The following is a 13,296-nucleotide window of genomic DNA, read 5'->3' as shown; positions in this document are numbered from 1 at the left end:
TATTGTCAGACAAAAGAGTTAACACCCACAAAAAATAAATACTTTAAATAAAAACCAGTCTCTTTCTGGTACAACAGAGATCTTCCTGACACTATAATGCGCAGCAGCTAGAGTACAAAATGGCAGCACATTAATTGAGATAGGTTTTTAAGTCCATTAATTTTCTAATTTTTTAAATGAAGAACTATTTAAATAATTTTTTTAAGTACATGGAGTATCTTCATTTTTTGGAAGTTTCTTTAATCTTCTCCAATTTCTGAACCTATCTCTGACAATGCTGCAACAATATTTAATATTTTGTATTTATTTAAACATTACATGGTACATTTTTGGCAGATTAGCAGTAGCAATATTAAGGACATCTAAAGCTTGGCCTAGGTCAGGGGTTCTCAAACTGGGGGTCGGGAGTCCTCAGGGGGTCGTGAGGTTATTACATGGCGGGGTCGCAAGCTGTCAGCCTCCACCCCAAACCCCCTTTTGCCTCCAGCATTTATAATGGTGTTAAATGTATTTAAAAGTGTTTTTAATTTATAAGGGGGGTCACACTCAGAGGCTTGCAATGTGAAAGGGGTCACCAGTAAAAAAGTTTGTGAGCCACTTTCCTAGGTAATGATCTATCAAATTCTTAAGACCTTCATGTTTGCCTCAATGTCAATTTGTTTGTGGTAGATTTATCACAGCATTAACTCAAATTCTATTAATGTTATTTCTCATGACCATACCTTTAAACAAATGTATTGAAATTAGGGTCTAGAAAAAAAAAATTATCCTGTAGCTCAATTCTGCAGGGTGATGACCACTCCTGTGAGACTTAAGTGCCCTCCGCTTGACTGATTTCAATGAGATGAGGGTGACTGGCATCTTGTAGGTTTGCCTCCTCATTCTTTAATTATTAGCATTAATTTCTAAAGCCTAAGATTTCTATTTTAGGTAAAATTATGTCCTGAGGTACTCATTAATAATAGTCACTTGAAAAAAAATGTGATCACTGGCTTTGAATGAAATATTATCTTGCTATTCAAATATTTTTTAGTTTAAGGTATTAATTATTATTGAGAATTCACCAATCCCCTCTTAGACAATGGCCTACAATCGTATTAATCCTAAGTGGTTTCCCATTCATTGTTCCTGGAATGGAAACATACCATTCAAACCTGTCTGTTCAACTGAACCTAACCAACACAATTTGAATTTCGAATACTCACAATAAATGGATTGCACACAATCAACAAAGGGCCAGATCTTCCCGCTTTTCTCTATAGCTCAACAGTGGAACTGGTTTATTGGGAAATCCCGAGGTGGAATGGGGCCAGCCCTAAGTCATGCTCTCATGGTTCCTAGTATAGATGGTATGTTAGAGCATAGCTGGTGTACCTCTGAACTTGACTACAGTCTCAGCTGCCAGAACAGCCCTTTAGGGGGCTTGTTGCAACAAGGTGAAAGTAAGAAGAGCTCTGAGGCGCTCTAATTTATATCAGGCGCCAGATAGGCAGCCTCAAGAATAGGGGAATGTAAAGGTGGCACAGGGCCATCTTTGACGCTCAACTACTTGGGTCCTGCATCAAGCAGAGCTCAGACAAAAAAGAAGATCAAGACCAAAGAGCTATTCAATACTTTCAAAAACATTCAAGAGAACTATAAAGACAACATCATAAGAGATCACTGATAAATAAACAAAGGTGAAATCCACTGGCTAAATTTTCCACTGCAAATTATTTCTCAGTTCTAATCTAAGTTACCATATATCAAGTCTTTTTAACTTTTAAAGAGTTGTGTATTTTACAGCCATTACATAACACTGACATCTAGTGATACTGACCTGAAACTGTTTTTACAGACAGAAGCAAATTTTTAAAAAAATATTCATACAGTAGTTCAAGTTTGGGATGAGATCGTTAGGGGTTTTTAAAAAACTATTTCAAATTATTTATTTAATAAAAATGGTTCACAACTTTTAAACCCAATGTATCTGCTTTTACGTACATCAGAATCCTATTTATTCATTTTTTTCACATATTTTGATTTGATTTGTACATAAGTAACAAAATAGGCTTAGTGGCTGAGCTTTGTGACTTTGTCCTCACCCACAACCATTTCAGATTTGGGGACAACTTATATCTTCGAGTCAGCGATACTGCTATGGGTACCCACATGGCCCCATGGTATGCCAACATTTTTATGAACAACACTTCCTCAGCTCTCGTCCCCTAGCGCCCCTCCTCTGCTTCTGCTACATTGATGACATCTTCATCATATGGACCCACGGGAGGGAGGCCCTTGAAGAATTCCACCTTGATTTCAACAATTTCCACCGCGCCATCAAACTCAGCCTGGACCAGTCCATGAAAGAGATCCACTTCCTGGACACTACAGAGCAAATAAGTGACGGTCACATAAACACCACCCTATACCAGAAACCTACTGACCGCTAGACGTACCTACATGCCTCCAGCTTCCATCCAGGACACATCACACGATTCATTGTCTACAGCCAAGCCCTAAGATACAACTGAATTTGCTCCAACCCTTCAGACAGAGACAAACACCTACAAGATCTTTATCAAGCATTCTTAAAACTACAATACCCACCTGGGGAAGTGAGGAAACAGATTAACAGAGCAAGACAGGTACTCAGAAGTCACCTACTACAGGACAGGCCCAACAAGGAAAATAACAGAACACCACTGGCCATCATGTACAGCCCCCAGCTAAAACCTATCCAGCACATCATCATCGATCTACAACCTATCCTGGAAAATGACCCCTCACTGTCACAGGCCTTGGGAGGCAGGCTAGTCCTCACTTACAGACAGCCCCCCAACCTGAAGCAGATACTCACCAGCAACTACACACCACACCATAGAAACTCTAACCCAGGAACCAATCCCTGTAGCAAACCTCGTTGCCTACTCTGTCCCCATATCTACTCTAGCGACACCATCATAGGACCCAACCACATCAGCCACACCATCAGGGGCTCATTCACCTGCACATCTACTAATGTGATATATGCCATCATGTGCCAGCAATGCCCCTCTGCCATGTACATTGGCCAAACCAGAAAGTCTCTACGTAAAAGAATAAATGGACACAAATTGGACATCAGGAATAGTAACATACAAAAGCCAGTAGGAGAACACTTCAATCTCCCTGGACATACTATAACAGATTTAAAAGTACCCATACTTGAAGAAAAAAACTTTAAAAACAGACTTCAAAGAGAAACTGCAGAACTAAAATTCATTTGCAAATTTAACACCATTAATTTGGGCTTGAATATGGGCTGGGAGTGGCTGGCTCATGACAGAAGCAACTTTCCCTCTCCTGGCATTGACACCTCCTCATCAATTATTGGGAGTAGACTACATCCACCCTGATTGAATTGACCTTGTCCACACTGGTTCTCCACTTGTTAGGTAACTCCTTTCTCTTCATGTGTCAGTATAATAATGCCTACATCTGTAATTTTCACTCCATGCATCTGAAGAAGTGGGTTTTTTACCCACGAAAGCTTATGCTCAAATACATCTGTTAGTCTTTAAGGTGCCACCGAACTCCTCGTTGTTTTTGTTAAAGTAGGCTTAGAAGACAGTCACTAGATGGCCTATTAATTATTAGAATAGATCTTATTCAATCCAATAGAAAACAGTGATATATATATTATATGTTTCAGAGTAACAGCCGTGTTAGTCTGTATCCGCAAAAAGAAGAACAGGAGTACTTGTGGCACCTTAGAGACTAACAAATTTATTAGAGCATAAGCTTTCGTGGACTACAGCCCACTTCTTCGGATGCATAGTCCACTAAAGCTTATGCTCTAATAAATTTGTTAGTCTCTAAGGTGCCACAAGTACTCCTGTTCTTCTTTTTTATATATATTATATGCAAGTCAATATTTTCCATAGATATACATTGCTCAGAGGTTTACTGCATACATACCAGTAACACTTTCACTGTATAGCTTGTACAAATGATATGTTTACCACTGAATGAGGAAGCATTGTGATATATATTTTAATTGCATGTTTCTTTAAACATTCATCTTTATAGGAAACTATACGAATTCACCGATTTGAAAATGAACATAGTGGAGGTAAACATGCCTATCAATATTTTGTAATAAACTAAGAATAAAACAAGATAAAGCTAATTTCTGCCACAAAGCCTATAGGAAGACAACTAATGAAGGCTGGGATTTTCAAAAGTGTTTGGCGTGGGGCTAATTCTGCTCCCATTGAAGTCAAAGATAAAACTCCTATTGGTATCTATAGCAATAGAAATTTGACAACTCAGTGCTTCTAAAAATCCCACTTTACGATTTTTAGAAAGCAGTGTTTACAATGCCGTATGCATGAGCTAAGAGAGTCACTCCAGGATCTTATTTATATATATGTCATCCCAATCCTCTCAACTTGCTAGTTCTACAGTGCTGGCTCTCTCTTGTGGTGCCAGCTCTAAAGCCTAGCTGGTAAACGCGTTAGAGCAGGGACCATGTCCAGTTCTGTTGTGTTTGAGCCTCATCTCTGAGAGTGGTACAAACAATACTTTAAAAAGTAGCAAAAGTTTGCCTAAAGAATGCATCAGGCCCCTTTGGCTCTTCTGAATATTCTTTGGTGTAAGAATCCTGCAGTGCCCCTTTTGTCCTGTAACTATTTAACGCCGCCAACTGTTTTGTAGTTGCTATGCTTCAGACCTCTTACAGCCTTTGCTAATCCTGATATTTATCACAGGAATTCAGGCAGAGATCCTCAGGAAGGTCATTGTTGGCTGCCCGAACCATGCTTTGTGTCAGGGAGGAATTCAGTGATCTGCCTTCTAGTGATGGCAATACAGCTAGAACTCTTTCAAACACAGCAGAGTCACATAGCCTTTGCCAAGCATGGTTCCAGAGCTTTGTGAAATTAGATGGGTATTAATCCTAAATCATTTCACACATAGTTGAAAGCTTAGCACTAGGAAAATCTTTATATACAATGCAAACTACTGTATTGCCTATATGAATTGTTTTGAATGCTTTTCTGGCCATCACCTTTACTTGTCTACATTTCTATGGGTCTCATGCCAGGAAATTCCAACTTCTATCTTCAAGGAATTAACATAGCACAATGGATCAATGTGGCTTTTCTGCATATGTATACCTCTGTTGCTGTGCTGTGTCTTGAGATCCATGAAATGAAGACAGTCTTTTCTGTATTAGATGCAAACCTCCTTGTTGTCTAATATGGTTGAGACACTGAAACTCAGTAATTTAATTCAAACCCCAGGCTTCCCCAAATGGCCATGCTGAGATTCACCATCCTAAAGATGTTGCCAAGAAATGAGAGCCTTTGTTTTACACAGCTTTACATTCCTTCATTGAGCTGATGCATTCTGATGCATACTTAAGACCAGGGATAGGCAACCTATGGCACGCATGCCAAAGGCGGCACGCGAGATGATTTTCAGTGGCACTCACACTGCCTGGGTCCTGGCCACCGGTCCAGGGGGCTCTGCATTTTAATTTAATTTTAAATGAAGCTTCTTAAACATTTTGAAACCTTATTTACTTTACATACAACAATAGTTTAGTTATATACTATAGACTTATAGAAAGAGATCTTCTAAAAATGTTAAAATGTATGACTGGCACGCAAAACCTTAAATTAGAGTGAAGAAATGAAGACTCAGCACATCACTTCTGAAAGGTTGCCGACCCCTGCTTAAGACAAACACCTGATTGAATATAAAGCAATCCGCAATTACGGGGGACATGACCTTTGCTATTATTTGTAAGATATCTAGTTCAAACAGAGGGGAAAAAAAGCCCATGTCAACTTCCAGACTCTCTATTAAGAGAAATCACATAGCAGCAGATGAGTTAATGTAGATTTTGACATAAGCAATATTAGGTGGACACAATGTTATCGACATCATGCTAGAAGTGGATCTTGAGCAGGAGTTTGAATGGTAATGGCTTTACAGAGAATATCACAGAGGGCATCCCAGGTGCAGCCAAATTTAACCATGACTCAGTATGATTAATGGCATACTTTGATATTATACCGGATTACACTCCTAGTCCAACCAAATGTTAAACACAATTATGAACTTTAGAAAGTGCATGAAGAAGTGCCTCCAAGGTCTATACAAGGACAGCACTGAATATCTAGGCCACTGCAACTGGGGTACTCTTTTCATGACAGGCTCACTGTAACAAGTGAAATAAAATTAAATAACCAGGGATTGTCCCCACTCCATCTATGTATGAAAGGTACCTTGTCTGGTGGATCTACCCCTTTCTGTATGAACGGGGACAGTGCTGCCCCAGCCCCAGTAAGGACTCTCTGCAGGGCAAGGTGATAGTTTATGGGTGAGAACATGTTATATCTCCCTTAAGTCTCATGGAGAATGCACTATAACATTGATACAGCCTGGAAATGGGGGAAGGATGAAGTCAGCAGTAGGAAGGTGTGATCTGGAACTGGGGAACAAGCAGCATAGCACAGACCAACAGGAAGGCAGCAGGAAGAGGTGTCTTACAGTAAGAGCAAAGTAGGACAATTGAGCCACCTGCTAAGTCATGTCACTGTGGCTCACTTCAGCATCACCTATTCTTTTCTTTTGAACATTCTCACATGCAAATAACTAAAAATTGTAGGCATTTTATAGGAGGTAAATATGAAGCCCAGCGGGTTTTCTTTACCTCCGTCTGTTAATTGAGAATAACATTATTTAACTAATTTCTTAATAAAGTCTAGAGATGCTACAGCTACACCATAATTGGGTCCTGTGACGCGGCACCTGCCCCACACTGGCCTTGAGAGGGTTAAAACCAGCCTAGGGAGGCTGAGCAGCAGGCAGCCAAAGGACTGGCTACAGGGGAAACAGCCCATTAGGGTGGCAGCTGCAGACAATTAGGATGGTGGCTGGACCAGCCAATCAGAGCCCAGCCGGCTCATATAAAAGGAAGATGCAGACCAGAGTGGGTTAGTCTGCTGCAAGGAGCCCTAAGGAGAAGCCTGGCTTCCTAGAGGGCTCCTGGCAGGCTGCCAGGACTTACATGCTTGAGGCCCTGGGGAAGAGGACAAAGGAGCTGGAGCCAGAGACAGGAGAAGAAGGAACAGAGGCTGCGGGGAAGTGGCTCAGGGAATAAAGACAGTGACCTGGAAGGAAGAGGCAGCAGGAAGCTGCTGTTGGCAGGGTCCCTGGGCCAGGACCTGGAGTAGTGGGCGGGCCTGGGTCCCCCTCACTGAAGGAGCGGCCAAGCTGCTACGAGGAGTGGCTGGACTCTTGCTGGAGGAGTCCCCCAGAAGAGGGGGAAACTGGATGGTGACATGGCGGGAGGGCTGTGCCACAAAGCAGACGCTGAGAGGAAGGAGCCGTAAGGGGTCTTCAAATGGAGGTGAGGACGGGAGAGCCACCATCACACAAGGGTGCATCCACTGGGGCTGAGCTAATTCCCGAAACACTCAGCAGGAGGCGCCAGTGTGGTGAGTGACCCCGTGACAGGTCCCTACCCCTCTTTCTGAACTGATGCTCAGTTTGTTGGAATGGGAAGTCAGGAAGTGAGCAATACTTATAAATATATATTTACAGAAATTATTTTAAAATTAATTCCTGATTTAAGTTATTTTCTTGTGATTGCCTGATATTTTTCTTTTATATTTTCTGGAAGAAGGGTAAGTAAACCAGCAATCTCAACAATCCCTTGCAGCAGCTCTTACGTACACTTAAACTCAGAGTTAATTAAATGCTAAACCCAATGATAAAACAGATTCACGTTCAGCATCTGATATTTAAAAATATTACAAGGGGAGCAGAAAGTAGTCTTCAGAAGCATTTTTTGCCCATTTCTGTCTACCAATCGGCAATCCTAAAGGTTTCCATTTTTAAGGTACCAAGAAGTTGACTTAACATACCTATAACAAAATTCGTTTTTGAAGATGATTGCCCATACTGTTGCTCAATATATTTTGGTTTATATGTTACCATGCCAATTAAAGAATTGAACTGAATGATGCTTGCACACAAATATAGAAAGTAAACTGGATTTCCGAAGAGGTTCTTCACTGATGGCAGGAAATCTGCAAACCAAAATGCTCTGTTAGTGAAAAGCAAACTGGAAAAAAAATAATTAATATGAATAGTATTTTGTAATTCAATAGCACCTTCCCATCAAGGACCATACAATGCTTAATAAAGATTAATGAAGTCAGTTCCACAGTGTTGCTGGGAGGTGGGCATGATCCCTATTTTACATATTGAGGGAGGGTGGAACAAACTAGTTAAGTTTCAAACTTTCAAAAATGGTATTTTGTTTTGAGTGCCTCACTTTTTTTGGTATTCAACTTTAAACAATTAAGAACCTGATTTTCAGGTGCACTGAGCACTCACACTTCCCACTGGCTTCAACTGGCTTGACCCTATATGAGTCAAATTGTCTTACTCAACTGCTGAGGCACCCAAAACTAGAGACCCTTTTGGAAATCTAAGGCCAACGAAAAACTAGTCTGTGGAATATCTGGGACTAGAATCCAGATCTTGTGATTCCCCACTCAGTGCTTTAACTAGACAGTGCCCCATCACTACTTTGATCAGCTTTGGTATATATTTTAGAGCTGGATGAACTTTAAAGGGCAGAGAGGGTTGGATAAGTTTCAATTTGCTGTCTGTGGAAACTGCTTCAACAGTCACTCTTTGACTCACACACATGCAAAAGAAGGGATCTGTGAAGGCAATATTTTCAGATGACTTTATAATACCTTGATTTCCTGTTCTCACCGATAAATCTAACTGTTAATTTAAACAGTAATAAGTCACCAGGACCAGATGGTATTCACCCAAAAGTTCTGAAGGAACTCAAATATGAAATTGCAGAACTACTAAGTGTGGTAAGTAATCTATCATTTAAATCAGCTTCTGTACCCAATGACTGGACGATAGGTAATATGACACCATTTTTTATAAAAGGCTCCAGAGGTGATCTCAGCAATTACAGGCCAGTGAGCCTAACTTCAGTACCAGGCAAATTGGTTGAAACTATAGTAAAGAACAGAATTATCAGACACATAGATGAACACGATTTGTTGGGGAAGGGTCAACTTGGCTTTTGTAAAGGGAAATCATGCCTCACCAATCTATTAGAATTCGTTGAGGGGGTCAACAAGCATGAGAATAATGGTGATCCAGTGGATGTAGTGTACTTAGACTTTCAGAAAGCCTTTGACAAGATTCCTCACCAAAGGCTCTTAAGCTAAGTAAGCAGTCATGAGATAAGAAGGAAGGTTCCCTCATGGATCAGTAACCGTTTAAAAGGCAGGAAACAATGGGTAGGAATAAATGGTCATTTTTCAGCATGGAGAGAGGTAAATAGTGGTTTCCCCCAGAGGTCTGTACTAGAACCAGTGCTGTTCAACATAGTCATAAATGATCTGGAAAAAAAGGAATTCAAAGAGCGAAGTGGCAAAATTTGCACACAATACAAAATTACTCAAGCTAGTTAAGTCCAAAGCAGACTGCAAAGAATTAAAAAGGGATCTCACAAAACTGTGTGACTGGGCAACAAAATGGTAGAGGAAATTCAATCTTGATAAATGCAAAGTAATGCACATTGGAAAATATAATCCCAACTATACATACAAGATGATGGATTCTAAATTAGCTGTTACCAGTAAAGAAAGATCTTGGAGTCATTGTGGATAGTTCACTGAAAAGATCTGTTCAATATGCAGCAGCAGTCACAAAAGCTAACAGAGTGTTAGGAACCATTAGGAAAAGAATAGATAGTAAGACAGAAAATATCATAATGCCTCTATATAAATCCATGGTATGTCCACACCTTGAATACCACATGAAGTTCTGGTCACCCCATCTCAAAAAAGATACATTCGAATTGAAAAAAGCACAGAGAAGGGCTATGATGGGTCTATAAAATAATGACTGGTGTGGAGAAAGTAAATAAGGAAGTGTTATTTACTCTTTCACATAACACAAGAGCTAGGAGTCGCCCAATTAAATTAATAGGCAGCAGATTTAAAACACACAAATGGAAGTACATCTTCAAATAACGCACAGTCAACCTGTGGAACTCATTACCAGAGGCCTAAACCATAACAGGGTTCAAAAAAGAGCTAGATATTCTCATAGAAGATAGGTCCTTTAATGGCTATTAGCCAAGATGGTCAGGGATGCTGTGTGTGTCCCTTGCCTCTATTTGCCAGAAGCTGGGAATGGGTGACAGGGGATGGATCACTTGATGATTGCTTGTTCTGTTCATTCCCTCTGAAGCATCTGGCATTGGCCACTGACAGAAGACAGGATACTGGGCTAGATGAACAATTGATCTGACCCAGTATGGCCGTTCTTCTGTTCTCTTTTGAGGCACGTTGGAAATACAACACAAAAAGCCTTTTTTGTGATATTTTTATATTTCCAGCAAAAGGTAGGCATAGCAATTAATAAAAGAAAAAATATTTACTTTCAGGCCCTCATTAAATTTCTCTCTCCTTTTTCTCCTCCCTGTCACAAAGAGAGGGATTTAATTCAGGCTTTAGCCAAAGTTGATTATATCCTTGGCTGGTTCATGACCTCAATGTAAATGAGTGGAACTCAGTATAGCGCATAAATGTTGCATGCATCCACTAAATAAAGAACCACCACCATTTTTCTATCATTAGGTAGCCAAAATGCTGTAACATCCCCAGGTTTATTTCACTTTGATCCAAAATCCCAGGTGTTGCTAGTGAATAACTGGGAATTCTCTTGCCAACTTGCTGACGTAAAATTCCCAGAAATTAGAGGGAAGGGCATTAGTTAAACTGAAATAGTGTGGCTTGGTCTTATAAATAAAATATTTTTTTGTCCTGCTTCCATACAAGCAGATGCCATAACTTTGCCTTTTCCTGCATTTTGTTCAGCCTGGGCGTGCTCATGTGAGTAGAAGCCAATTTTCCCATTTGTTTTTCTGAACACGGTGCTTGCAATCAACCTCAAGATTTTACAGTAGGGGGTTCTAAACTTTCTGTAATTTTAGCTATTTTTTTGAGGGGGGGTTATAGGTCCCCTTTGTATTCGGTTTGTTTAAACATACATCTTTTACAGGGAAAGATCTAGCCTTTTTGCAAATTGTTCCCCAACAGCCTCATGGATCACTTCAGGGTCAAAAACCCAGCTGCAGAAACTGTGCCGTAGGAGATGAGGGGCTAGGAAGCAATTAGAGGGCCCCTTTTGTTCATATTGCTAATCCTAATGTGCCACTAAGCCAATATCAACTCTGAGGCCTTTAAACAGAGGTAAGGTAAGGCCTGAAAGGTAAGGTGTAAAACTAAACAGTTATAAAACAAAATGTGTTTACTTGCCTTTCGCCATTTCAAGTATCTTTACTTGCTGTTCATAAGATCTGTGATGCTCGCTGTTATCTTCAATAATGAACTTTGACTGCTCAGAGGAGGTACTGGAATCCTTTCTGCTTTCTGGTCTTGGCAGGTGCTTTGGTAAGAACCAGAATGGGATGGCAGCCAGAACACTTAACACACCTGCTATTAAATAACCAAGCCACCAAGCTCCTACCCATCTGGCATCATTGTGAGTTATTGTTATACTGTCTGTGGTACAGGGGGGGAAAGAGGGACATATTTGCATATTTAGTGAAAGTTTGTTAAGAGCAAAGCAAACTTTGGAGGGTACCTCTCCCAGTAGAGATTCTTATTTCTTCAACAGAGCCCCAGATCTCTTTTTCCATAGTCACTATCCCCACCCACATCCAATACTTTTCTGACAGTTGTGGAGTCCACACCCCTTTAGAAACTATCTACACTGTTTCCAGAGGTGAAAGTAAGCCGGTCCGGCGTATCGGCAAGAGCCAGTACACCGTGCTGGACTAGACTGGCTTCCGTGGCGGTGATTTAAAGGGCTCAGGGCTCCAGCCACTGTGGGGAGTCCCGGGCCTTTTAAATCACTGCCGGAGCTCTGGCAGCCGGGCTCCCGTGGTGATTTAAAGGGCCCGGAGCTCCGCGGCGGCCAGACCCCCGAGCCTGTTAGTTCACCCATGAGCTCCCAGCCACCTCTGCCGCTGGTAGCTCCAGGGTGATTTAAAGGCCCTGAGGCTCTCAGCCACAGCCAGAGCCCCAGGGCCTTTAAATCTTGAAAGGCCACGCCCCTCCGGTTGAGGCCACGCCCCATCCGGTTGAGGCCACGCCCCCATGCAGGACTCCGGCATACTGGTAAGTCCTTTAAGTTACTTTCACCCCTGACTGTTCCTTAAGTGGTTGGAAAGGTTGCCATTGAGGCATATAACCATGATGCTGCCACATTTCCCATGCAGACTGGGAGTTTTTCTTTTGAGTTCTCATATTTCTGCATAACTTGTGATTTGGGTTAAGTGTAATCAGCATTTATATCACATCAAAATCCCGATTGTATTTTCTCCAGCACTGACACAAACAAAATCTATCTACCTGTAGGGTTTAAAAATAAATAATTGTGCCACGTGTTTCGATCAATGTTTCATATTCAAACTCTGATCCTGTTCATGACATGTACTAAGCAACTTCCTATTAAGTCAATAAGAGTGGAAGGGGCAAGTATTCGGCAGTTCACAAGATCAGTCCCACTGATAGAGCATCATCTTATCAGTAGAACGGATTTCAAAAATACAGCAACAACAAAGAGTTATTTATGCATTGCTGTTTACCCCGTCCCAGTACAGTCAGGACAAGGAATTCAAAACATTCACTAAAAGAGTCTATTTAAGGATGGTTAAACAATTTCCATCCAAACTTTTTTTGGATGGAAATCTGGGGGGAGGTTGACCAAACAAAAAAAATTCAGCTTACCTTAACAAACAAACAAAAAAAAAGTCAGAAAACCAAAACCCTGAACCATTGTCCAAAAAAGAAAAAAAAAATCAGTTTTTCTGGTGCAGGGGGGGAAGGAGGGTTGGGGTTTTTTTGCTGAAAAGTCAAAAATTATCTTTGGGGAGGGGGGAATAAACAACATTTTCCAACCAGCTCTAATTATATGACCTATTTTGGGGTCAGATTCTGCCATCCTTATTCATGTTGAGAAGTACCTTACACCTCATTCAGTCCCTTTCTTATACTCTAGGCATTCAGTCTCTACAAAAAAATCCAAAATCCCATTATTTTAGAAAACATGCATGCAAAATATATCACTTTTTTTTACTGATGGGTTTTGCTGAATTCAAGGGATTGTATTTTAATGTCTTTTATTTAATTTAAGCAGTATTATGATGGGGGGGGGGAGAAAAGAGAATTCTTCTTATGCTGGAAATAATTTTTCAGTTTAAAAACTTCCAAA

At 40.7% G+C, this 13,296-nt stretch overlaps 1 protein-coding gene across 1 annotated transcript in view; it reads right to left on the bottom strand.

Moving 5' to 3' along the window:
- Positions 1-13,296, bottom strand: part of SLCO1C1 (solute carrier organic anion transporter family member 1C1) — a 50,804-nt gene that overhangs the window by 19,524 nt on the left and 17,984 nt on the right. Inside the window, exons 8-9 of the mRNA XM_005296587.5 lie at positions 11,337-11,582; positions 7,899-8,063 (exon numbers count right to left, since the gene is read on the bottom strand). Coding sequence (XP_005296644.1) covers positions 7,899-8,063; positions 11,337-11,582 — 411 coding nt within the window. The remainder of the gene's footprint in view (positions 1-7,898; positions 8,064-11,336; positions 11,583-13,296) is intronic.

This window comes from Chrysemys picta, chromosome 1, assembly GCF_011386835.1.
Source record: "Chrysemys picta bellii isolate R12L10 chromosome 1, ASM1138683v2, whole genome shotgun sequence".
Lineage (NCBI taxonomy): Eukaryota > Metazoa > Chordata > Testudines > Emydidae > Chrysemys > Chrysemys picta.
The sequence above is the reverse complement of the archived record's forward strand: the minus strand, read 5'-3'. Positions and strand labels throughout refer to the sequence as shown.